The sequence below is a fragment of the Muscardinus avellanarius genome, assembly GCF_963383645.1.
Source record: "Muscardinus avellanarius genome assembly, chromosome: 19".
NCBI lineage: Eukaryota > Metazoa > Chordata > Mammalia > Rodentia > Gliridae > Muscardinus > Muscardinus avellanarius.
Window position 1 is genome coordinate 49431054 of NC_137805.1, and position 27110 is coordinate 49458163.

At 55.4% G+C, this 27110-nt stretch overlaps 1 protein-coding gene across 1 annotated transcript in view; it reads right to left on the reverse strand.

The window, feature by feature from the left end:
- ANGPT4 (angiopoietin 4) overlaps nucleotides 1–21681 on the reverse strand; it is a gene marked incomplete at both ends in the record, with an annotated part of 37760 nt that extends 16079 nt beyond the window's left edge. The window contains one exon of the mRNA XM_080716734.1: nucleotides 21373–21681. Coding sequence (XP_080572860.1) covers nucleotides 21373–21681 — 309 coding nt within the window. The remainder of the gene's footprint in view (nucleotides 1–21372) is intronic.
- Nucleotides 21682–27110: the final 5429 nt, after the last annotated feature.

Below are 27110 nucleotides of genomic sequence, written 5' to 3' on the forward strand. Positions count from 1 at the left end.
CTTAGGCCTCAGGAAAGCCACCCCCTTCTTCTACTCAAAACCACCCCAAGGCTCCTGTCCCACTCAGAAAAAAGCACAGCCCTCCCCACGATGCAAGCCCTCCATGACTGGCCTCCTTTGCCACGTCCCTCCCCCACTACAGACGCACTGCCCCCGTAACGTCCCTCCAACCCAGAGAGCACGCGTCCACCTCAGGGCCTTTGCACAGGCAGCTCACTCCGTGTTGCTCTGGAGCCCTCTCCAATCCCAGCCCCACCTGCATGGCTTGCCTCTCATGTCTACTCTTCATACATTGATCGCTCCCACCTCTGTACCACATCTGTCTACCCTAAGATGTCATTCCATGAAGACGGGCTTGGTCTTGTTTACCACTCTATCTCCATGTCCGGAGGGAGCAATGCTGGCATGCAGCGGGTACTCAGTACATATGTTGTCAAAGAACTGATGAAGAAGAGGGAGCCAGGGCCATCATGCACCCATCTGCGCCCTTCCCCGGCTCCCGAGGCACGAGCCCGCGGCAGGGCGGGCACGTATCTCGCCAAGCTGTACTTTCTGTCTTCTGGTCTCCTCAGTCTCCCAAACAGCGCTGGATGCATGGTCTTGGGGGCTCTGGGGCTCCAGGGGCTAATGTCTGTTGCTCTTTTCTTTGGCAGAGCTGGACTTTCTCTAGAGCCCGAGAGGCTGGCCTGGCACAAGATCAGGATCAAGTCGTAAAGGTGGACAGCGTGTTCTTAGGCTGCGTGCCTGTGGACGGAGAGCCTGCTCCCTGCCCCCGCTCTGCACTCATGCCGGCCTCTGGCCACCGTCCCAGCCGTCCCTGGCGGCTTCCCTCTGTCTTCCAGGAGGTCCAGTGGGGCAGCTCCGAGGGTCCCTGGGAAAACGCCACTCCCCAGAGAGAGGCTGGATGGCCAGGCTCTGGCCGCCTCCTCCTTCCTCTCCTTTCCTCTCTGCTTTCATCTCAGTGACCCCCCATTCCCTCACTCCCCTCCTTCTTCTTCTCTCCTCTCCTCTCTTTGCATCTCAGTGACCCACTCCATGCTCTCCTTCCTACTCCACGCCCTCCTTCCCACCCCGCGCCCTCCTTCCCACCCCGCGCCCTCCTTCCCACTCCCACCTCATCCCCTCCTTCCCACCCCGCGCCCTCCTTCCCACTCCACGCCCTCCTTCCCACTCCATGCCCTCCTTCCCACTCCATGCCCTCCTTCCCACTCCCACCTCATCCCCTCCTTCCCACCCCGCGCCCTCCTTCCCACCCCGCGCCCTCCTTCCCACCCCGCGCCCTCCTTCCCACCCCGCGCCCTCCTTCCCACCCCGCGCCCTCCTTCCCACCCCGCGCCCTCCTTCCCACTCCATGCCCTCCTTCCCACTCCCACCTCATCCCCTCCTTCCCACCCCGCGCCCTCCTTCCCACTCCACGCCCTCCTTCCCACTCCATGCCCTCCTTCCCTGGAGCACTTCTGAGGAGTACATCCATCGCATGTGCTTTTCTGAGTGTGGTTCTAGGATGGGCGTCACCTGGAGCTCCTTAGAAACCCAGAGTCCAGGGCCTCGCAGCCCTGCTGGGCTAGGAACGCCGGCGCCCTGCGGTGATTCAGCCCCGGAGCCCCGCAGTGTGCAGATGGAGGGTCAGCTGCAGGCATGTTGTTCCAGGCCCTGTCCTTGTCACCCACCAGCGCCCTGTGCTTACCAATCCCATCCAGAAACAAACCCACCACCCCTCCTGCTGCCTCTCCAGTTTCCCTGCTCCCCTCAAAGCAAAACTTCAACAAGTTCTCGCCGCTTTCTTTTCCCCATGCCCGCCCTTTCCTTAAAGATTAACATATAATTATAGTGTACTCTGCACACACACAAAAACATACACAGAACAAACATACCCCTTGGAATTACTGGGGACAGGACCCAGGGTGTTCTACCTCTGAGCGAATACTCCCAATCCTTTTCATTTTTTATTTTAAATTTTTTATTGGTAATGGGGATTGCGGCCAGGGACATTCTCTCTCTGAGCCACACCCCCCAGCCCTATTTTTTTTTTTTAATTTGGAAACAGGGTCTTGGTAAGTTGCTGAGGAGCTCATTAAGTTGCCAAGGCTGCTCGTGAACCTGTGTCTTTCCTGTCTCAGCCTCCCACGCTCAGAAGACACTTGTGTGCCCTGCCTTACCCAGCCTGTGGGCGGACTCCCTTGTCTCCTCGAAGCCCTCACCCCTCTGGCTCCTCTTTGCCTGGGCCCCGCCTTTCTGTACCATTTCTCCCTAGGTCAGGGGTCCTCAACAGGGACCACAGCATTTGTGAAAGAATTCAGGGGCTGCATGAACTTGAGTGAGAAAAATACCACATCTTTTGGCCACTAACTTGTAATAAAAATATTAGAATTTCCTTCAATTATAAGCTTATGCCACAAACAGGAGAAGTCCTAGCAGATACTGTGACTTCATGGCCAGTGAAAACCATAACTATTTTTCTATTTGACACAGTAACAATATAATTTTTTTTTTTGGTACTGGGGATGAAGCCCTTCTACCTCCAGGCTACACTCCCAGACCTATTTTATATTTTATTTGGAAACAAGGTCTCTTAAGCCAGCGAGACTGACTTTGAACCTACAGGATCCTCCTGTCTCCACCTCCCAAGCATAGGGATTACAAGCGTGCGCCACCACGCCAGGCAGTGACAATATTTTAAAATATTCTTTTTTTTTTTTTAAGTTGGAGGTGGTGGTGCACAACTGTAATCCCAGTACTTGAACTCTGACACAGGATTGCAGGTTCGAAGCCAGCCTCAGCAACTTAATGAGTTCTCTGCAACATAATGAGACCCTGTTTAAAAAAAAAAATAAAACAGGGCTGGGGATGTAGCTCAGAGGTAGGATGCCCTTGAGTTGAATCCCCAGTACCACATACATGCACTGGATAATGCTACAACTTTATTATTTTGTTTTTAGTGTTGAAATTTTATATTAATTAAAATCTATATTTAGCATAACGTTAATACTTTAATTATAATTTCAGTGTCATCAAGTGTTTTTATGCCTTAATTTTGTGTGTTTCTGAGAATGGATCCACAAACTTTGCTCAGGACCGAATGCCAAAGGGCCTGTGGCTCCAGGTACATTGGGCCTGGCCCAGGTGCTTAACCTCGTCTAGGACTTCTGCATCCCCCATGCCGAGGACACCTCACAGTCTCCTTCCTGCCATCTCCCCGGGACGTCCCTCCAGCTCTCCATCAGGCCCCAGGAGACTCGGCAAGTTCTCCACCCACCAGCTAGGTCCCAAGACTCCCTGCCCAGGGGATTCTTTAGGTCTGCAGAGCTGGCCTAGGGAGTCAGGGTAGTTTGGGGTCACCTCCCTAAGTGCCCTCTCTAGTCCCCATTTGTCCTGTGGCTGCAAGTGACGAGGTGGGGCCAGGGCCACCACAGCTGGATCCCATCACCCAATTTGCCATGCCCGCCCACTAGCATGGTCCCTGTGCTGGATAATCCAGACCAGATGGGCCCAGTTCAGCCAGGCTGGACCTCTGGAGACCAAATCGGGGCCTGCATGGTGCAGACTGGGTCTGTCCTAGGGATCAGGTACCAGCTGGAAGGGCTAGGGAAGGATTTCAAATGGAAGAATCTACCCAGGATGGGATCTCGTGCCCAGCCCAGGCCTGAGATAGGGAACAGGGGTTCAACCTCCCACCACCCCTCCAACCTCAGAGAGGCTGAGCCGGGGCACCCAGGCCGTCGTCTGCCCTTGTTGGCCCTGGGTTAGGGTGCTACATGACTTCGAGCCTTAGTTTACCATCTGTGGATGGGGAAAGTAAACACCGCTCTTTGTTGGAAAGAGGGCATTTGCAAAGGAAAGGAGTTTGGACAGGTAGGAGAGAGGGGAGGAAGGACGTCCCAGACAGACACAGACACTGAGTGATGGATGTGGGGCCTCCGTGGCCGGGAGATCTGCTGGAGCCTGGTTTTCTTCTGCACCTTGTGTGATGGGACTTTGGCGACTGGATAAACAGCTGTGGTCCAGCCACCTGCAGGGCTCTGCTCGGCAGTGAGGAGGAGCACAGGTCTGTCGGCATGCGGCAATGTCGACACATCTCACATGTAGTGACATAGTGCGGGACTTTCTGGGAAAGTCAGAATCTGTGATTGCTGGGAACTGTGGCTTCAGGCTAGGGCTTGTCTGCAAAGGGAGGCAGAGGAACTTTTAGGGGGTCTTGATGGTGTCCTACATCATGATGGTAGTGGTGATTACATGACTGTATATGTTTGGAAAGCCTCATAGAACTGTACAGGAAGAGGGTGAACTCTATTGCAGGTGAGTTATACTGCAGTAAAAAGCAGATCACCCTGCGCAAGAGCCTCTAAAATGCTTCCCCTGTTATTAAACGTGCCTCCTCAAACTCATCCTTCACCCTGCGTTTCGCTCGTGTTTCTCTCATGTCCTCAGAGAGGACTCACTGTGTGCTGGGCTCTGTGCCAGGTGCTATGGAATCAGATACGAATAAAACTGGAAAGTTTTCTGATCCTAGGGCTCTTCCACGGAATAAATCAGTTTAAGTACAATAGTTACGAGTGCTGTGAACCAAATAAGCAAGGTTTATGAGGGGTGGGGGCGAGTCGAGCCAGGATGTCAGAGAAAGCCACACCAGAGTCATCCGAGCTAAGGGGAGGAGATGAGGCCAGCTTGGCGGGGGCAGGGGCTGGCTCCAGGTGGAGGCCAAGGCAAGCGCAAGGCCCTGAGGGAGATGAGTGTGTCCAATATTTAAAGATCAAGGAAAAGATCAATAACAGTCATATTCTCTGACGTCTTTTCCATGGAAAACGGTGTACATGGTTCATGACTGGGAAAAGCATTTGTCAGCCTCAAAGGTCAATGCAGAGAGGTGGCGCTTGGGCTTCAGCTGCAGCTCTCAGCTTACTGGCTGAAGAACCTGGGCAGGTATCTCTGCCTGTCTGGCCTCTTAACTCAAACAGTGATAACCGGAGCTCCTGTTTCCCAGCATTCCTGAGGGCCTGGGGCGTGGTTACATAGCCATCTCTGACACATGCTGGTAGGCGGGCTCATGGGTTAGCACACAGTTATTAAGAACAGGCTGCGGTTCATCAAGTGCTGATCTGACAAGTGCCCCAGACACAGTCTCAAGTGAAAAGGCAGGATGCTGAGCGCCACTGACCGTGTAGACCTGTGGGCGTCAGGAAGATGCACAAGATGTAAATTTCCATATTAGGGCCAAGGAAACCAGACTCTTAACCATGGTGATTTGCTGCAGGGGAGAGGGTAGCAATGTCTTCCCTTTTTATTACGTATTTCAAAATTGTTCAGATTTTAAGACTAGAACGAGACTATGTACAGGTATCATTAGCATACTATTTAAGTAGTATATACACTAAGTGTTCCTTTTTATTTTTTGTGGTACTGGGAATTGAACTGAGGCATTCTACCTCTAAGCTACACCCTATCCCTATTTTATTTTATTTGGTACTGGGAATTGAATCCAGAAGCATTCTACCTCCAAGCTACACCCCCAGCCCGATTTTATTTCTTATTTGGAAACAGAGCTTCACTGGGTTGCTGAGAACCTCATGAAGTAGCTGAGGCTGGTTTTGAACCTGTGATCCTCCTGTCTCAGCCTCCCAAATACTGAGGTTGCAAGTGTGCACCACCATGCCTGGCTTCCTATTTTAATTTTAGCATTTTGAAGCAGGGTCTCACTAAGTTGTGGAGGACCTCACGCGGTTTCTGAGGCTGGCTGCAAACCTGCGATCCTCCTGTCTCAGCCTCCCAGGTACTGTGATTCCAGGCATGTGCCACTGTGCTGGCTACTCTAGGTGTTCTTAACTGATGGCCCTACACACCCGAGAGATCTGTGACTAGATCTTAGGAAATCTGCAGAATTGGATGAAAAAAAGTAACATTATTTTTCTCTCGTCTCTAGCTGAAATTAACTCTTCCTACCTGAATGAAAACAAGCCACAAACTACTACCGTGATAGTAGCTGTTCCTGTGGCTTCAACATCAGTGGATGGTTGTGGGTATTACAATATCCATGTCCTCTCATCATGACCCCAAACTGATGGGAGGGACCAAATCTACCACTAGAGTCTTTAATTCAACAATTGATAGTAGCAGAAACCTTTTTTTTTTTTTTTTTTTTGCGGGTTTGGGGATGGAACCCAGGGGCATTTGACCTCTGAGCTTCACCCCCTGCCCTATTTTTTATTCTTTATTTTGAAACCGGGTCTCACTGAGTTGCAGAGGGCCTCACTAAGTAGCTGAGGCTGTCCTCGAACCGCGATCCTCTGGTCTCAGCCTCCCCAATGCTGGGATTACAAGCGTGCGCCACCACGCCCGGCAGAAATCTGTTTTAAAAGCATTTTGATCCCTGTATCTCATGTCAATTTGTTTCATTTGTAAATCTACGCAATTATTTTTTTATTCATGCTAGGCAAGTGCTCTACTGCTGAGTGAGCTATCTACCTCCAGGCCTGGTGGCTGCATATCATTGTGTAAGGAGCTCTTCTGAGAGAGGACCCGGAGCTTCACCAGACGAAGCTCGAGGGAAAGCCAAGGGCCTGGAAGGCGCCTCCAGGTGGCATCAGTGCCACTGTGCGGGGCCTCCACCTGCCTTTGCTCCTTGTGCCTGGAAGGATCTGGTAACTGGTTGGTTCCCCATGAGTATTTGTCAGGTTGAATGAATGAATGAATAAATGAATGAATGAATTGTGCCCTTCCATGGAAGAGATAGCGTTGAAATAAAAGCTATTTATCACGTGGCTCTGTGGTTCAGCCATTAGGGAACATGGCAGGCAAGGGAGAGAAAGGAGATCCCAGCCTGAGCTGCCGCACGGCCTGTCCCCTCAGCCTTCCTGTGTCACCTCCCCCGGGTGGAGTGGAGAGAGGAGGAAGGTCTTGTTGGCAGGATGCTGGTCTGGACCAGGATGCTGGGGGATGCAGGGAGACCGGGAGAGTGGGGGCCCACTATTCTGGTTGGCAGGGCTGCGCTGGGTGGGCATCTGGGGTCAAGGCACCTCTGCGGCATCTAGCATTGGGGTCTGAAGGGACCTGGTCTGTCAGAGAGGGTGGGGAGGGGCCCCTGGGTGGGCAGGGCACAGCAGGAGCATGGGGTCTGACGGCCAGAGGGGGCCAGGCTTCTAGGGTGAGAACGAGAACGGGTGCAAGGTCTAGCTTCACTAGCCGGCCACAGGGCTGCAGCAGTGTCCTCTCCAGGCCTTAGGTTCCTAATCTGTCAAACAAGGACCCTAACATCTTGTGGGATGTGGTTTATTCTGTCCAAGAAGGACTGGGAGTGACTGGCTCCCAGTGGGCACTCAATGAGCACCACCACGGACACCACCGCTCTCCCTGCCCCACCCCTGCAGAGGCTCTGGAAACTTCTTGCTGTCACAATTCTTTTGTGCAGGCCTAAAGAAGGCCTGTGTGCATATCCAACCTGCGTGGCTTTTCAGAGCCTCAGTTTTGCCACCTGCAAAACTATCATGATGGGCTATCATGACGGGCTCTCCCAAGAGTTAAAAGAGACTGGGCCTGGCACTTGCTGGGTGCACGGCAGCACGAGCTCTGTCATCACTGTTAAGTCACTGCTGTCATCACTGTTAAGCTACTTGAAGCTGTGGCTACTGCCTGGAGCTGGCGCAGGGGGCAGGGGTGCTTCAGAGCATCCTGGCTTCCGGCCCCTCTGCCCCTTGCTGGTGAGACTGTAGCAAAAATCAGAGCAGGGGCAGAAGTCAGGTGGGCATTTGCTCTGGCAACACGTATGGCGTGCCTGCTATGTCCATGGAGCTCAGGCCCCTTGGCCGTCCTCTGCGGGGAGGCGCCGCAGCTGCTCCCACTGACACAGAGCAGCTGGAGGCCATGGGTGGTCCATCAGGTGGGCAGGGTTTGTCTCCAGGCCTGCCGACTGGGAAGGTCAGATGTGGTGGATGCAGGGGCTGAGTGAGCAGAAGGCCGCCTACCTCACCCAGGGCGGTGGGGACCAGCCCTCTTGCCATGAGCCCAGGGCCCTGCTGCCGACGTCTGCCTGTTGCCCCAGCTGCTGGGTGAACCAGACCACAAAGGACCAGGCTTTGTTTGTGTGCGCTAGGTATGTGTTAAGGAAGAGGAAGGCCAGGGATTCTCCTGAAATCGCTACCCAGGAAATTACAGGGAGTTGAAGAGCACAGGACTAGGCTCGTTTCCAGCCCTGGGACTTGGCTTTATCTCTCTGTAAACTCCCTCCTTCTAGTCCCTCCGGAGCCCTTGACCCTGCTCTGTCTCACATCCCGTGCCCAGCCTGTGGTCTCCAACTCAGCCCTGTGCAGGACCAGGTCGCCTCTGCCTGCCCACCGTCATCTCCCTGGTGGGGCCTCCTGCCTCCTCTGCATGCTCAGCCCTGTCCCCACCTCCAGGACCCTCCAAGCAATGTTTCACACATAGCCAGAGAGGCCCCTGACAAGCTGAGGCTGTATTGTGGCACCTTCTGCTCAGTGCCCTTCTCTGGTCCCCATGTCACCGAGAACCAGGCTTCTTTGCAAATTCCTTTCCATGAAAATAGAAGTGTTTGCTTTGGAAACATGCCAAACCACCCCAGTGAGCAGGGTCCAGACTGGGCTGCCCTGGGTTGGGCTGGAACGAGGGTAGAGCTGCACCTAGGCCAGGGCATGGGGTGAGAGTGATGCTGCAGCCTGGGTAGGCGGTGATGGGCTCAGCAAAGTGCCCCAAGGACCAGGCCCAAGGAGGTGTGAAGACCTGGAGAGACTAGGGGACCCTGAGGGACCACTTAGCCCCTACCCCCTTTGCTCACAGGTGGGGAAACTGAGGCACCAATCAGGAAAGTGACAGAGCAGGGAGAGGCATAGGAGCTAATGGCCAGGCTTGGTCCAGATCTGGGGAAATCTGGGAGGCCAGAGCTTGGGTGGTTTTGTGCAGATGTGCGTTTAATATAAATGTAAATTTCTATAATTCTAATTGTTTTGAATGAATGATATAAGCATATTGTTCAAAATCCCCAGGAGCCAAAGGATTGTTGTGGAAAACGCCTATTTCATCCCTGCCGCAGCCTGCGGTCCCTGTCCTCCCTCCCTTGAGAGGGAGGTTCCTGGGTTTCCTTCCAGAGACACTGTGCACACCCTCCGCCCGTGCTCTGCCCAGGGGTCAAGACGTGGGCTGGCCGTTCTGCCTGGCTTCTCTCTGCTGAACATGTGCTGGAGACTGAAGCATATTCATGCAGCTAGACTGGCCTCCATCGAGGCCGTGCCAGCTAGCCCAATGGCCACCGCCAGGGCGCTGCCCGCGCTTGCACTCCCTAAGCCATCTCAGACAGGGCTGCTGTGGCATCCTGGAGCTCCTGCGTGGCTGGCCAGCTAAATCCTGTGCGGTAGTGTTGCCGAGTTCAAGGGTGTGTGTGCTTGGGATTGTGACTACCGTCTCACTCCTGGGAGGGGCAGTGCCTGAATGTTTCTGCTTTATGTTTGGAGGGGACTTAGAGTCTGCAGAGGTGGCCACAGAAGCTAGAGCTGCACCCCAACACACACCCACACCCCACCTCTCCTGCCAGCCTCCTCTGAGAAGCCTTCCCTGACCACCCTGGAAAGGCCCCACCCAGCCCCGCACTGCCACATCTATCTATCCCGTCCACCCGGTTCCTTCACGCCATCTGAAAACCACCACGGTCATTTGTTATTCGTTGGACTCCCCGGAAATATCAGCCCCAACAGGCCACATTTCCCACGCTGAAGCCATGCAGGCGCTCAGGACGTCCTCACTCAATATTTATAGAGGAACATATGGGTGGGTCTTACATAGGGACACTGGGTTTCCACTGAATCCAGTGCCTGGCAGCTAGAAAGGAGTCTGGACCTCCAGGTCCCAACCTGAGCCACCCAGGACCCCTGGGAAGAGGCAGGGGAGTGCACCCAAGGGGCCAGATGGAGCCAGCGCAGGGACAGGAGGACAGGGAAGACCAACACCCAGCTGGAGCCCAGAGGACGGGAGAGTGGGGGAAGGCAGGCAGGGGGAGGTGTGCAGGGAGGAAGGGGTCCAGTTTGGGGTGTCTGGAGGAGGAAAGTTCTAGAAATGAGCCCGGTACGGTCTCAGTGCTCACCGGCCAGTGCAACATGTGGGGGTGGTTTAGGAGAGGGCAGTGACCAGGGCATCCCAGGGGCACCCAAGGGGGACCCGGAGCACTACGTGTGCCAGGCGTGGTCCCGAGGAACAAACAAATCCAGCCCACCCAGACCTCGCTCCTGCAGGGCCCCGGCTCACAGGTGCGGAAAGAAGGGGCCAAGAAAGAAGCCACTTACCTGCAGCTGTGAGCTGCAGGGGCCAGACTTAAATGTGGGCACTTAGGGGGCTGGGGAGGATAGGAGCGTGGATGAGCCTCATCAAAATCTGGTGCACGAATGGATAGAAATGTCACAGCAAATCCTACTCATCTGTGTGATTAATGTATGTTCTGTGTAGGGGGGCACTGGAGACTGAACCCAGGATCATTCTACCTCTGAGCCACACCCCCAGACCTCTTTATTTTTTATTCTGAAACAGGATCTCATTAAATTGCTGAGGGCCTCACTAAGTTGCTGAGCGAGGCTGGCCTCAGACTTGTGATCCTTCTGTTTCAGCCTCCCAAGTACTGGGATTACAGAAGTGTGCCAATACGCTGGGCTTGTGTCCATAATTACAATGAAAACTGCAGACATTTGGGCTCCAAAGTCCACTCTCAATCACATGTATGGGCTGCTTGTGGCACCGGCCTCCAGTGGCTCCCAGGACGGCACATCCTGTCGTCTACACCCCGTGCTGTCCCTGTTCTGAGTCACGATTCCAGAGCGTTACATTTTGGCTTCCTTCTCGCTCTCTCGGATCACTTGTTCTAGGACAATCAGCCGCCATGTCCTAGAGGGGAACTGAGGCCTCCTGCTCACAGCTGGCCCCAACACTCGGCCCCAGCCGACTCCTGAGCGCCACCGCAGGAATCAGCTCGCGGCAGCACTGTCTGGCTAACTCCTGAATCCCTGACCCCCAGAAACGGAGACAGGACTGTTCACTGTCATCCTGAGCGCTGCGTGCCCTAGGGCAGCTCGTCACGCTGCAGCAGAGAGCTGACGCGCGGATTCTCTGGAGTCTGCAGAAATTCAATCCCTTGCTTCCCGTTGCTGGCCCCCGTGCTAGGTTACTCACTCTCCACTCTCTGTCCCTGGGCCTTGGTTTCCTCCTTGACGTGTGGATTTGCAGACCGCGAGGCCCACAGCTGAGGACTCCCACCCCCTCGCCCTGCCTCTTGTCCCCCTGGCACACCAAGCCTCGGCCCCATGGCTCACCGCAGACTGAGCTGTTTGTCTTGTCTTCTATGAGCAGCTGGGCCCAGCTGCCTCTGCTTTTTCCCTCTCCGGAGAGAGATGCTGTGGCTTTTCTTTGGGGTCAGAGCCGGCAGGGTGGGCAGGGAGCCAGGTGGAGAGTGAGGGGCAGGAGGGTCTCCTGGAGGGTGCGCTCGGCTCTCACTGCACGCCGTGCCTGCCCCAGGAGGGCCGTGCCTCCAGCCTTCCAGCCGCACCTCCCTGCCTGAGCCACTGTGCCGGGGCAGGGCTTGGTCTCCTCAGTGCTCACCATCTCCTCTCCGTGTCAGCAGTGTTACTTCTCTGAGCCGCAGTGGAAGACAGAGCTCAGCATCTCTCCCACACAGATGGGAGGGAGGAGGAGAGGAATGGCCACGGGAATCGTGCTTCAGGAGCTGGATTCCGTCTGCTTTGGTCTTGGGGCCTAACACAGAGCCTGGCACATAATAGGTACTTATCAATATGTGTTGAGTACCTGTGACCGTCCTGCCTTCTAGACCTCACTTTTCATGGGTGGGAGTCTGTTCCAGGAAGGAGACGACGGGGCTGGGGAGAAGCAGTGGGGAGGAGCCTGCCTCAGTCATCTGGGTTTGAGGTGGTTCTAAGATGGAGAGGGACTGCCAGGCTCCTTGGTTTTCTGGCTCAGCTGCCCCGGTGTGGCTGTGTCACAAGAACCTTGAGCCCTCAGGAGGTGGGCCCACAGTGGGGCCCAGAGAGGACGGCTCTTGCCCTTCCATGTGCAGCCACTGGGAGCCGCATTGGATTGAGTGAAGAAGCACCTTGCAGAATCCTCACCTCCCTGCCACCTGGGCATCAGTCTTTTGCAAAGAATGAGGTGGTGTCCATTTTGTTGGTCAAGATGCCTATCGAGCACTGTTTTTTTTTTTTTAATGTGTCGGACACTATTCTAATCACTATAACTAGTAAGTCCTCATTGCCACCCCCTGAGGCGGGAGAGCCGTTACCCCCCCCCCCCTTTTTTACAGAGGAGGCATGCTGAACATGAAGTAAAACGCTGAGCAAAGCAACTAGGCTGCTGTTTGGCAAGAGGAGGGGCGGGGCCTGGAGCCCGGGCCTGCGGGACGGTGGAGCCGCACTGCGCTCCAGGCTCGTCTCTCCAGCTCCTCCAGCACGTGTGGGCTCGTCTGCAGCCTCAGCAGAGCTTCCCAACAAGGATTCCCCTCAGCTGCTTGGAAACTGTCTTCACTGATGGATGTTGGACTAGGGTCAGGAGTCAGGGTCCACAAGGAAGGCTCTTCTGGTCTAAGGTTCCGAGGCTCTATTCCCTTGTCCAAGGGCAGCTGGTTTTGCTTTTAGTTTCAAGGATCCCCAGGCATCAGCTCACCCATATGCCCTACCAGGTAATTAATTATAGGCTTTGCCTTATTATGTCTTCCCCAGAATATTTGTTATTATGATCCCCGTTTTTCAGATGAGGAAACAGAGGCCTGGGGAAGAGAAAAAGGCTCTTGCACAGGACATGAAGTAGCGCGGCTGTGGTCCACTCCTCTGCTTCTGACCCCTCGGCTGCCCGTGCCAGGGGCTCAGTGGCTGACGTCCCTGTCTCTGTTTGCTAACTCATTTAAACATGGGTTAAACTTGTTTAACCAACACAGAACCTCTCAAGTAGCTTCTGTGAGTGTCCTCACCTCACAGATCAGGAAAATGAGACCCAGAGTGGCAAAATGCTTGCCTGGGAGGTAGAGTCAGCAGGGAGCTGGGGTTCCAGCAGAGTGGGCTGCGCTGAGAGTGGCCCGGGGACGGGGATATTGTGGAGATACTCAGGTGGAGAAGGCTCTGGGTCTCCCCGCCTTTCCAGGCCTCCTCTGCTGGGAAGCACTGCTGAATGTTCTCTGGCAGAAGAACCCTAGGGTGAAGCCGGGCGTGGTGGCGCACGCTTGTAATCCCAGTACTTGGGAGGCTGAGACAGGAGGATCGCAGGTTCACAGCCAGCCTCAACTACTTAGTGAGGTCCTCTGCAACTTAGTGAGACCTTGTTTCAAAATAAAAAGAATAAGACAGGCCTGGCAGTGTAGCTCAGAGATAGAATGCTTCTGGGTTCTATCCCTAGCATGGCAAACCAAACCCTAGGGTGGACTTTCCTTGTTTGCAGGGCTCCAGGGCAAGGGAAGACGAGGGCTTAGAGTCTCCGTTTGGTGGCCAGGTCTCCTGCGTTCCCTGGGCCCCAGCCGGGTGTCTGGGGACTTGCCCACATGGATGTGTCTCCTTGATTAGCCCAGAAACTGACTAAGCGCTGAGAGCCAGGGTCCTGGCATCTGATGCCTGGGTTTGAATCTAACCTCACCCTTCTGGGCTGTCTGATCTTAAGATTCCAACCCGAAGCCTGTTTCTCCATCTTTTAATGGACAGACAATCGTGCTTCATAGGGTCATTGTGCCAATTAAATTCCAGAATCTGTACAAAGCGCATCAGTCAGTGTGTGGCACAGGGAGTGCTCAGTAAACGCTGAGCGGGAATTCTCTGTCCCTCCTGCCCTCATTCTGGGAGGCGGGAGCATGTGAATTCTGCTTCCCGGAGAAGCCAGCTGAAGTCGCTGACTTCCTTGGGGTCCCGCAGCAGCCAGTGGCCTCCTAGGACATGACTCCCTGACCTCAGCTCAGTCCACCCCAGACACCAGAGGCAACTCTCAGAGTCCATTCCAGACACTTCTCTGAGGTTAAGCAAATGAACGAGGCCAGAGGTGAAGGTGTGTGCTGGAGGGCAGACCTGGGTCTGATTGCCCCTGTGTCTTGCCTGAGGAGGAGGAGGAAGAAGAGGAGGAAGAAAGTGGAGAGGCTCCCAGCCCTGAGGAGCTCTGGCTGGGGGGGGGGGGGGGGCGCTCTGGCTGTCTTGCAGGATGTCCTGGCCAAGGCACTTGAACAAATAAACCTGTCCCTCTGGGGAAAGCTGAGAGGGCCCCCTGCTGCTGTTGCTGCCCCCAGCCCTGCCCCGGGGCACTGACTAACTGGCCACCCCCACCGCAGGCCCAGGGCATCTGGACTCAGTTTCTAGACTCTTTATGGAAAAATAATACCATTCTTCCACCCCATCCCCCAGTGCCAAACTGCTCAGAAAGGAGCCCACAGTGAGGTTAAGAAATCAAACCCCAAGATGTTTTGTTCAACAATTAAGATTCATTTCTTGTTTGGATAACCAAAGGCCGAAAATGCCAAGAATTTACTGGCAGCCTGGGGAAGCCAAGACAGCTGGGAATCCCGGGCCAGTTAGGGAAAGTCTGGGCCAGACCAGGACCCCACACTGGGCTCTGCTGGATGCCTTTTGACCCTCAGCCAGCCAGGCAGGGCCTCAGGACCACGGGCCAAGGGAACTGCTTATTCTGAGGATGGATGTCAGGGACCTGGAACTGACTCCAGATCCTGGGTAGTGTGGAGTCCTGAGCCCCTGCCCGCCCGGACTCTCCTTGCTTGGCTCTGGGTGCAGCAAGGAAGAAGGAGGCCCCTGCTGAGCAGCTTGGCTAGGGCGGAGACTGGCCATGGGCCCTCGGGTTCCAGGTCTCAGAGTGGACACCGGGGAGGCAGAGGTGGGAAAGATGGTCTAGGAGTTGCTGGGGATCGGAGAGAAAGATGGAGCAGCTAAAGGGAGAGACGCAGAGAGCCAGCCAGCCAGAGATGACAGCTAGCAAGAGCGCCGGGCTGCCATTGCTCGGTCCAGGTGAGAGAACAGAGGGCCACACGTTCAAGATGCGGCTCCACCTGCCCCTGGGACGCAGAGTAGGGGGCATTCTGCAGGGACACAGGGAGAAGTCAGAGGGTGGCATTTCTTGGCAGAGAAAATGGGGGCAACCAGGGACCGAAGGTAACAAGAGAGGTCTCATGGAATGCCTGCTGTGGGCAAGCGCTCCATCTGTCCTCTCCCCCAGCCCACCCACCTCCAGGTCTGGCATAGGTGCCCTTATTCTCCCACCTCGTCGAGGAGGCCTGGAGTAGGGCAGCTCTGGTCCTGGAGGACCGGGGAGGCCACAGTGCAGCCACGGGGCAGCCAGCCCCGCAGAGAAGCCCCATCTGGCTGGGTCTGTCCTGGCCCTCAACCTTCCATAGCTTTTCACCCAGAAGAGGGGGTGGAGCAAAGCCCAGGGCTGACGTGCAGTCCTCCCCAGCTGCTCCAGATGTGAGTCACTGGGCAGGGCTTTCGGGGGGGAGGGGGAGAAAGGGAGAAGGAGGGGAAAAGCCAGGAAGGGGAGGAGCGGGCCAGGAAACCCTTGCAGTTGGGCCCCTGCCCTGTGCGCTGTGCAGGGCAGAAGGTACCGCAGCCCTGGGGGGATTGGAGACTCACTGGGAGGCAGAGGGAGCCCTTTTCCTCCAGATCCTGCCCCATCCGCCTCCTGGACACCTCCCAGAGGCAGGAGCGAGATCACAGTGAGAGCCCAGGCTGGCCGACACTGCCACGCGACTCCAGAGAGCCATTGTCCCTTCCTGGCCTCGGTTTCCCCTCCATACGCTGGGGAGCAGGAAGGGAGTTGGGGCGGGAGCTGAGCAGCAGTGGCCACCAGGAACTCACAACAGGCCAGCTGTCCCCAGTTCTCCAGGTGAACAGATCTCCCTGAGACTTACACATCCTTTTCTTTTTCTTTCTTTTTAAAATTATTATTATTTTTTGGTACTGGGGATGGAACCCAAGGGCATTCTATCTCCGAATTACACACCAGACATTGTGTATGTGTGTGTGTGTGTGTGTGTGTGTGTGTGTGTGTGTGTGTGTGGTACTGGGGGTAGAACCCAGGGGCTTTCTACCTCCGGGCTATACTCCCAGACCTATTTTATAATTTATTTGGAAACAGGGTCTCACTAAGTCACTGAGAGCCTCACTCAGTAGCTGAGGCTGGCTTCGAACCTGCGCAATCCTCCTGTCTCGGCCTCCCAAGTGCGGGGATTACAAGCGTGCGCCACTACGCCCGGCCAACACACCCAGCCATTTTTATTTTTTATTTTGAAATAGGATCTCGCTAGATTGCTAGGAGCCTCACAGAAATGCTGAGGCTGGTTTCAAACCTGTGACCCTCCTGTCTCAGCCACCCAAGTCCTGAGATTACAGATGTGCGCCACCACGCCCGCAAAGGCATCCTTCATGGCTGTGGTGATAATGGTGATAAAGATATGATTAGAGGATATTTTGAAACTCATTTATCTTCTTTTGTAAGATATTATGACAAGTGCTAAAAAGATGACTTTGAGTTTCAAAGGCTCTGAGGTATGCAAGGACAGGAAGAACCAGAAGAAGGTTCACAGAAGATAGAAGGCACCCCTGCCCGGGGCTGGAGGGGGCCGAGTAGTAAAGGACACAGGGATTACGTGTCTCAACTGTGAGGGGAGGACCTCCGAAATTGTAGGGCCCTTGGGCTCTATTTCCAGGACAAGTCCCCGATGAAAATAGCCAGCGTCTCACTCAGCCAGCACTCCTCAACAAGGACTTCCTGGGGATCATCCTGTTAAGTCTTCACAGAGATGGGAAGTATTATCACTTCATTTTGTAGGAGAGGAAAGCAAGGTTCAGAGAGGGGAAGCAACTTGCTCCAGGTGGAACAGCTAGGAGAGGCCAGAACTGAGGCTGGAATCCTGACAGCTGAGATCCAGAGCCGGGCTCTCACCTTCTGGCTCTGCTCTGCTCAAGCAGGTGGTAGACCCAGGGAGAGTGACTACCAGACGCGCTGAAGCCAACAGGTCTGACCTATGGCAGGCTCAACAGGCATGGGGTGACTGGCAGTGGCCCCAGTGTCAGGGAACAGTAAAGGGGTGTTCAACTCTCAACTCCAGAGCCCCCCAGCCAGAAGGTGCTATGGCAAATGTTTGCATGCGTCTCTCCTAGAAGGGGCAGGATCGAGGTCCTGCTGAGACCCCAGCAGGGGTGGTGGCATCCGCAGCCCCAAGAAAACCTGTAGCCCTTGGACTGACTTGACTGAGATTGACCACACCTGAGCTCAGCAGTGCCGGGCGAACAGGGACCACGCGGACTTGGCTAGATTCAGCTCTCACCAGGCCTTTCTGACATGTGGTCAGGCGCCAGCCTGAGTAGCCATCTTGCTAGGTTGCTGGCCATCCCCTGATGTACTGTTGTCTTCTCTGTTTTGCAGAGGAGACTCACCCATGGCAAGTGAGTACTGGGTCTGATGTGAAACCAGGCTGCCTGGACTCCCATCGCAGTGCTCTTCAGCCCCACAGAACTTATGGTGACAAGAACTCTCCCCAGGATCACTAGGCTCAGTGGATACAGAGAGAGGACACTCTACCACAGACCGGAGAGTCTGTCCAGGTGGCCTCCTGAGCCCAAAGGCCATCAAGACAGATCACATGCTGGCTCAGTGTCCTCGCACCAGGTACCTGGAGGCTCGAAGGGGGACAAGGGGCTGAGACTTGGGGCAGGAAGCCAAGGGAAGCCGGGCAGCAGCAGGGAGAAGGAAGATGCACTAGGCCTGCTGCCCGGGGCCAAGGAGGCAGCCTGTGCTGGGTGGCGTGACCCCGACATGGGGTGGGGGCCGGAGAAGCTGCCTCTCAGGCACCTCTGGCATTGAGGTGCCACGGGTCCTCAGGGTAGGGGAGATGTCTTGCGGGGCAGTCAGGGTCCTTGGCTTGGGACTGAGGATCCCATCAAACGCCAATCGGTGGGTGTCGTTGCAGAGTAGGTGCCAATGAGACGACCAAGAGGTGGGAAGTGTGTCCATGCACCTCTCAACAGATGTCATCATGACCTCTTTGGGGCCCCGGGACCCTGGTAGAGAAGGCAGCAGGAAACCACCGCAACAGAGCCAGGGAGGCGTCAAGGGTACAGAGGTGGTGGCTATTATAAAGGGGGAATAGGGAGAGCTGCTTTCAGGTGGAGACATTGGAGCTGAGACTTGAAGGTCATCAGGGGCAAGTGGATGTCTGGCAAGGGGTGTCCCCAGGAAGGAATTTTACTCCTTCCTTCCTTCCTTCCTTCCTTCCTTCCTTCCTTCCTTCCTTCCTTCCTTCGACTGAATCCAGGGGGCATTCTACCTCCGAGCTGCACCCCCAGCCTTTTTTATTTTGAAACTTGATTTTTGCAAGCTGCTGAGGGTCTCAATAAGTTTCTGAGGCTGGCCTTGAACCTGAGATCCTCTATCTTAGCCTCTTAAGTACTGGGATAACAGGTGTGTGCTGCTATGCCGGACTAGGATTTTTACTTTTGTTCTGGTGAGCTGGGATCCCTGAGACGAGGCCCAGCATCTCACAGTTTTGATGGAAACTGCTTTATCTGCCAAGTGGAGAATGGATAGTGGGGACAGGGTAGAAATCGGGAGCCCAGGGTGGTGGTAGGTGGGACACGAAGGTGCCTGGGAAGGAGGGGACCACAGTGGGAGGAAAAGTGGTTGGAGTCAGTGTGTTTGCGGGTAAGGACTGGCTGATGGAGACAGGTGCCAGAACAATGGTGTCAGTGACCACTGTTAAGCTTGTCCAGAGGTCAAGTAAAATGGAGGCTGGGCTGTGGCCACTGGATTCCGGACCTGGGAGGTGAGCATAGGACTCAGAGGAGAAGGGAGTGAGGAAGAGGAGGCGGGGCTCGTGGCATCTGTGCTGGAAGAGGCTGTTCTTCCCCTCACCTCCTCCTCTTCCTCTATTTCAACATGGGAGTGGGGGCCAGCAGAGAGGGGAAGGCCTTGGAGGCAAGGGGTCCTGGTGTGAGGAGGCGGAGGGGCTGAGGGAACCTACGGTCTAGAAGGAAGGATGGCCTTGTGCATGGAAGGTCCGCCATTCCTCTGAGCCTCCAGGGAGCCCTGGGCCCTCGGGCTATACTCCCAGACCTATTTTTTATATTTTATCTGGAAACAGGGTCTTACTAAGTTGCCGAGAGCCTTACGGTGTCACTTCTCCTTAAAGCAGGAGGTCCTGACTGTGGAGGATGGGGGTGGCCACAGGGGCAAGGCTTGGAATGTCTCATGGGGCGTGGCTACAGCATCCCTAGGGTGTGTGCACAGATTTCATGTGGGAGTGCCTTCTGGGCACGTGGGTGTCGGGGGGGCATCAGGGCGAAGCATTTCCGGGCAGGGAGTGAAGGGGGCAGGAAGGACCCGCAGGATGGCCAGGAGCTGGGGCAGGGGTCAGATGTGAAAGCTCACGAGTGTGTACAAAGGTTGTGGACAAACATGCCCTGTGGCACAAACTTGGGATAGATCAACCCAGAGTGTGGAAAATAGGAGAAAACCCCAGATCTTCCATTTACAGTTTCATGTCACCTTTTTTTTTTTTTTTTTTGGTGGTACTGGGGTTCCTGGAAGCCCTTCTTCCTCCGGGCTACACTCCCAGACCTATTTTATATTTTTGAAACAGGGTCTCTTACGCCAGTACGGCTGGCTTCGAACCTGCGCGATCCTCCTGTCTCCGCCTCCCAAGCGCGGGGATTACAAGCGTGCGCCACCACGCCCGGCTCATGTCACCTTTTTTAAAAAAATGTTTGTATTGGTATATTGTAGTCATACATCTTAATGGAACACAAGGTTCTTAAAGTACTATTTTTAAGCCAGGCATGGTGCTGCACACCTGTAATTTCAGTAAGGGGGCGGTCGCATGTTCAAGGTCAGCCTCATTAACATAGTGAGGCCCTTCACAACTTAGTGAGACCCTGTTTCAAAATAAGAATAAGCCAGAGGTGGTGATGCAGGCCTTTAATCCAGCACTTGGGAGGTAAGATAGGAGGGTCGCAAGTTCAAAGCCAACTTTGGCAACTTAGCGAAGCCCTCTGTAACTTAGTGAGATCCTGTTTCCAAATTAAAAAAAATAAAATAAAATAGGGCTTAGGAAGTATAGCTCAGAGGTAGATTGCTCCTGTGCTCAGTACAATAAATAGATAAATAAACACATGCCATTTCTGTTTGCCTTACCATGCATGCCTGCTGTCGACAGGCGTGCATGTGCGTAACTACCAGCAAGCATGCATGTGTGTGTGTGTGTGGGGCAAACATTGTCTCCTGATGAGGGGCAGGTTTAAACGGCTCAGAAAGCATGAGGCTTAGAGGCATGGCGGGGTCTGCGCCCTCCTCGCCTGGCCGCCGATGGAGGCTGTGGCTGAACACGCTCGGAGACTGTGGATCAGCCCGCTTTCTCCACCGATGGCCCCCAGCCCCCTTCTTCTCCTTGGTAGCTCCTACCCAGGGGCTCCAGCCAGCAACATTGTGGATGCCGGGTCTTCCCTGCCCCTTGTGGCCCAGGAGATAAGGCGGCCTGGTCACCTCCTCAGCCAGCGCCTTACCTGGCACACACAGCAGGTGCTCACATGTGCTCAGAGAACGCAGGAGACAAACCACTGCGGCGCCCACGTTCCCTGGCTCTCTGCCACTCTACACCCAATTTAGCAGCTCATTGCTCCCTTCAGAAAATGCCAGAACCTTCCCCTTCCCCGCCCTGTCTGCTGGGACCTCCTCCTTGGGCACCCCTGTCCACCTCAGGCCATTATCTGTTCTGTTACAGTCAAACCAGGGATGGTGCCACCTGCCCAGTGCCCTGTGGTGTCTCCTGTGACATTCAGAGCAAAAGCCAAAGTCTTTCCAGGGGCCCATGGGCCTGGGACAGCCCTGCCTCACCTGCAGATGCTGCTGCACCCGCTCCCTCTCGGCTCCAGCCTTATCCTCGTGGCCTGGCATCCGCAAATCCCCTGCCTGCCATGTTCCCCACAGATTCTTACTTCAAATGCCACCTTCTCCCAAGATGTCACCTTGAATGACCTGGCCACACCGTCCCTGTTCCCTGCCTTCATTCTGGGTCATCAGTCAGTCAGTACAGCTGACACCTCTCCATCGCCCCTGCCCTGCTTCCAGGGGACGTGCTAGTCTGTTCACTGCTTTTTGTCCAGCAACTAGGTCAGTGTGCAACTCGCTGGTGCTGCGGAATGAACGGAAGGCGGCAAGCAGCCTGCTTTGCTGTTCTGATGCTGTGTGGCTTCAGGCCCATCTCTGCCCTGCTCTGGGCCTCACCTCCCAGTCTAAACAGCTGGAGTCTGGTCCTTTATGTCCAGGGAAGGTCTCCTCCGGGCAGGCTCTCCACCTGCTGATTAGGGGCAACCCCACCCCAGTCCCCACAGGCCGGGCCCTTACCTTCTGCAGCCTCTGTGTGTTGTTCTCCAGCATCTTCTCCAGCTGCCGTACGCGCTGCATTCGCCACTCCCCCAGGTTCAGCCCCGCTGCTGGGGCGTCCCTCTGAAGGCTGTTGGGACCCCCAAAGGCCTCGGGCTCAGGTGAGCAGGGCTCAGGCTCGGGCAGCAGGAAGGTGTAGCTGCACTGGCCGTGCTGGACCCGGTACGTCCGGCGCTGCCCGCCCACTTCCTGTCCTCTCCGTTGGGCCACAGTCATGGTGGCCACCATGAGGAGGAGGCCGCCCAGCAGCATGGCTGGCTGAGAGAGCATCCAGAGATGTGGCGGTGGCACGGTGTGTCTGGTCAGAGCTCTAGGCCGTGCTGTTTGCGCTGCGTGGCTGGGATGGACTGGCCTCCAACCCAGTCTGGTGAGCTCTGGCCGGCAGCTATTTATACTTGCTGCAAGAGCACAGCTGCTGGGCTTCCTCTCCTGGCCTCGCCTCCTGCTCCCACCCCTAGGAACCCCTCGCTCTGTCCTCTCCCCGTCCCTCCCTGCCTCTTCCCTCTCGCTTGCACCAGCCCTGCTCTGCCACCTCGCCTCAGAGACCTCTTACTGTCCAGTGGGGGGCTGACGCTAAACAACACACTCACGCACGCACACACGCAAGAACCTGGACGCTGCTGGCTTCTGGACCACACACCACAGGCCTCTGAACTCTTCATCTCCCCCAACACCCGCCCTGCCCCCCAAGGCTGGGCTCTCAAGTTTCAGCGCCCTCCTCCCCCCTCAGCTCACCACCTCCCCACACTGCTCCCTGCTCATGCCCCTGTTAGGCAGCTAGGGAGAAGCCTACATGCCAGGACAAGATTGGGATGGACCTGAGGGGAAATGGAGCCGGCCCCCAGGAGAGGAGGTAAGGGGGCCTGCCCAGGAGGATGTCAGAAGGTAACTTACCAGGGGAACGCCTACCCCAGCTCAGCCAAAGGTGGCCTCTGACAGTCACCGCTTAAGACACCCCCTGACACCTCGAGGGGGTGTTCACTCAGCACCCATGGGGAACTTTCCACCATGTGGATTGGTGCAGACAACAAAGCATGCTGGGAGAAAGGACAAGAGGCCAACCCAAACACACGCGTGCAAGATGGCTCCTGGGGCCGAGGCTCCATGGGAGAATGCCCTTCTGTTTTCACGGTGGGAGGCGGCCTGCTCCATACCTTCTCACCAGGCGCAGCCCATTATCATGGCCTTCTTTACATTGTACCCCACTTCCCTAAATAAACCTCAAGGGTCCCCTGTTCATGCTTTCTGTCTGAAATCTTTCTCTTGGGAAAGGACCACGGAAGAGAAATCACTACCCTGTAACATTTGTTTCTAGGAGAGAACACCCCCTGCATAACACTTGGAACATAGGCGAGGCGAGTCACCCCAGGGACAGAAAACAGGGGAAGAGGCAGCAAGTCCTGTTTGCTTTGAGCCATGCAGAAAATCCTTTGGAGACTGGAGAGCGGGTGCCTGCCAGGCCTGCCTCCGCCCTCTCTCCTCCCTTGGGCCAGGGGTGATGTTCTGCCTTGGGTGGCCCTGGCTTGGTTGCTGTGACAGTAATGAGAAGTTGTCATGTCCTGGAGTAAGTTGTCCCAAGACTGCCTGTGACTGGAATGGGGCAGGGGGTCGTGGGAAGAAGAACTTGGGGTGCGGCAGTATAGCCAGCCACCCAGAGCCGGAGGCAACTTGTCCTAAGTCCTGCTCCCCCTGCTGGCTGGGAGACCTGGGGTGGGCAGCTTTGTGTCTCTGTGCACCCTCCTCTGGGAGTCAGAGCACCCCACCTCTCACCGGGGAATGCCTATAAGTCAGTGCAGAGACTGAGGAATTGTCAGTGTGCTCATTCACAATCGGGCTCCACCAGCGAGCAAGCTGTGTGACTCTGGCTGAGTCACAGGACTTCTCTGTGACTTGGTTTCCTCTAGCACTAAAACAACAGCCCCCGCTTCCTAACGCATGAACAGCAAATGAGTCCAGGCAGTGTGGGCACCTGGCGAACACAATTCTTTTCTACTTTATTATTGTGTGTCTCCCTCCCTCAGCGACTGCCCTGCAAACCCAAGAGCCTTGAGATTTGTCCTTGGGGCCCTGGTGGCTGGGCAGAACGTGCCCCATGCCCTGGGCTGGCTCTGGGCGGGTGGCGTTTGGGCTCTGCCAGCTATGTTGGTCCATCTCTTCTCCCTGTTGTTTTCTGAGAGAGGGAGAGAGAGAAAGAGAGAGGGAGGGAGAGGGAGAGGGAGAGGGGGAGAGAGGGGGAGGGAGAAAGAGAGAGGGAGGGAGAGGGAGAGGGAGAGGGGGAGAGAGGGGGAGAGAGAAAGAGAGAGGGGGAAAGAGGGAGAGGGAGAGGGGGAGAAAGGGAGAGAGGGAGAGGGAGAGGGGGAGAAAGGGAGAGAGGGAGAGGAAGAGGGAGAGGGGGAGGGAGGGAGGGAGGGAGGGAGAGAGAGAGAGAGAGGGAGGGAGGGAGGGAGGGAGAGAGAGAGAGAGAGAGAGAGAGAGAGAGAGAGAGAGAGAGAGAGAGAGAGAGAGAGAGAGAGAGAGAGAGAGAGAGCGCAGGCGCACCATTGGGTATTGTTTCTTTCCTTTTGTTTCCTAAAACAAACCCTGCTGGGAGCAGGCTGCTGGGGGCATTGGTGAACTAGGGACCTGAGGACACTAAGCCAGGTGTGGGCTCTGGCAGGAGGAGCACAGCAGATGGAGATTGTGTTCCCAGCTCCCAAGTTGCCCCACTGCAGAGGAACCCATGACTGCAGGACGCTGCGCAGGCCCAGCATGCACCCCAGCACCTAGGAGGTGAGCCACAGCCAGAGGCAGCCGGCACTAGGACCCTGTGGGTCAAGCAGCTGCCCACCCTCGGCCTCCCCCCACGTGCCCCCTCGGGTCTGCATCTGTGCACAGAAGACTGTGGACACCTCCTGGGAGTCATGGCACTGCGGCAGTGGGAAGCGCCCAGCACAAGAGATACGTATGATCTTTTTTTTTCTTTTCTTTTTTTCTGGGGATTAAACCCAAAGGCATTCTATTTCTGAGCTACAACATCAGCCTTATTTTAATTTTTCTTTTGAAACAGAGTCTCAAGTTGCTGAGGCTGTCCTTGAACCTGTCTCAATCTCCCAAATACTGGGATTCTGGGTGTGTGCGCCATGCCCAGTGATGTATCTGGTCTTGATGGAGAGGATCACTGAGCAAAGGTCAGAGGAAACAGTGAAATGTGGTGCCCTTCCCTAAGTAGACACAGCCCAGAATCACATAATGGCTCTTCACCCAGAAGAAAACACAAATTTACCCCCTATATAAGAAACCTAGGCAGGACCCCAAAAGAGAACTGTGTCTGGTGGACGGGTGTGCGCCCGGCTGCTCAGGCCTGCCCAGGGCTGGCTAGTTCCGTGGTGGGCGCTATCCCCCCTCCACCTGCATTTCAGCACTGTTGCCTCCCCAGGGCCTTACACGTGGTGCTTTCTCTGTCCATCCACACTTACTGTTCGTGTTATTGCTTCCGTTACTGTGGCTGCTCACGAATCACCCCAGTGTTTAGTGGCTTTAAACAAAAGAGCCACTTGTTGCCTCTCAGGGTGTCTGTGGGTCAGGAGTTCTGGAGGAGCTCAGCTGGGCAGTTCTGCTGGGGTCTTTCATCGCACCTGACGGTGGCTGAGCCGGGGCCATCCCGAGTCCCGCACCTGTCACCGCCTGGGTACCCAGGCTCTTCAGCGGGCCGGCAGCATCATGGCTTGAGAGCCAGGCTTTTCAGGAGGCCGCTGAGGCCTGCAAAGGTGAACGTCCCCAGGGAACCAGGGGGAAATATGCCACTTCTCAGGACCCAACTTCAGAACTCATCCAGCAGCCTCCTCGGTGCTTGGTTCAATGCCGTATCACTGTCCTAAACTGCTTAGCAAATATCAAACCGAGGGCAGAGCACTGCACCCTGCCCTGGGCCCCCAGATGCAGCTGGTCCTGCCTGGAGGACGCACCTCCTCTTCTCCCACCGCTGTCCTGGCCACCAAGGCACGCGCCCTCCACGGACCCCCCTCGGGCCCTCATCAGTGGCCTGTGTGGAGGGGCTCCGGTTCTGCCGACTGCCTCTGCGTGGTCATATAGAGCTGCCGCCCTCCTTCCATTCCTCAGTTTCTTCTCCTGTGAAGTGGAGCTGAGATGAGCCATTTCCTGATGATGTTCCTAGGTGGTTAAAAGGCCGAGCCCTGTCACGAGGCTAGGCAGAGCGCGCCACGTCGTGCCCACACACACGCCATTATCCCCTGCCAGAGTCTGAATGGCTATGTGCCCCAAACTCATATGTTGACACTGACTCCCCAGAGTGATTTGTTAGCAGGCGAGGCCTTTGGGGTGAGTAAGTCATGGGAGTGGGGCCTTGGGAACAAGACTGGGAAAGAGACTGCCCTCTGCTTCTGCCATGCGAGGGCACAGCAAACACGTGGTCTGTGCGAAGCGGACAGAGGCTCCTCGCTGGATCCACACCTGCCGGCCTGGATCATGGACTGTGAGCAGTAAACTGCTCTTGTTTCTGGGTCAGTCTGCCTAGTGCCAGCTGAGCAGGTGAGGACACCGGCTGCCATGGCGACAGCCCAGGAGCTTCATCCATTGCTGAGGAGCTGGCAGCGCAGGCCGGGGCTCCCTGATCCACTCTCATGCTGCAGCTGGAGTGACTTTTCTTTCTTTCTTTTTTCTTTTTTTGGAGGGGATGGGGATTGAATCCAGGGTATTCTTTTTTTTTTTTCTTCAGGTTTGGGAATGGAACCCAGGGGCATTTGACTTCCGAGCTACACCCCCTGCCCTATTTTTTATTCTTTATTTTGAAACAAGGTCTCACTAAATTGCAGAGGCCTCACTAAGTAGCTGAGGCTGTCTGCGAATTGCAATCCTTCGGTCTCAGCCTCCTGAATGCTGGGATTACAAGCGTGCACCACCATGCCCGGCTGAACCCAGGGTATTCTACCTCTCAGCTATGACTTAGCTCTATTTTATTTTGTTTAATTATTTAATTTTTTGAAACAGGGCCTTGCTAAATTGCTGAGGCTGGCCTCACACCTGTGATCCTCCTGTGTCAGTCTTCCAAGTTGTACTGGGATTATAGGGGGGCACCACAACTCAGGGCTCAGAGTGATTTTTCTAAGACATGAGCCCAGCCCCTGATGCTTTTTCTCAGAGCTCCTCAGCTGTAAGTTACTAACTCCTTCTGTGCTCCACAACTACCTGCAGGATCTGGCCTCCAACCTCGCCCTCGTCCTGGGACTCCGCGCCTGGTGATGTGGGGTCCTGTTCCCGTTTGCACATGTGCTCTGCTATCTGAGGCATCAAGGCCCAGGTTCTTACAAAAACATCTGCTTGCCAGTCCTCCCCTCTATGTCCTCCTGGACCACCTTTTCTGGGAGCCTTCTCTCATCTGTCCCTCTGCTTCAGTAGGAAGAGAGCCTCCCCCTGGGATCCCGGGATGCCACTGGTCTGCCATCCAAGTTCTTGCCTGCATTCTTGAGGCTCTAGTCATCCCCCTCCTCTCAGACCGAACACTCTTCTAGAACAGTGACCACACTTTCCATTTTGTGCCCAATGGTCAGGCTTGCAGAAGTTTGGACAAGTGTTTGTTGAATGGATAATCCCCATCTTGGGTGGGAGCTGGAGCGCCAGTCCCAAAGCAGAGGTGCAAGTTGTCACCTTTTCCTTTTCAGGGGCAACAGGCACTTCTGAGTGTCTTGTCCCCAAATCCCGAG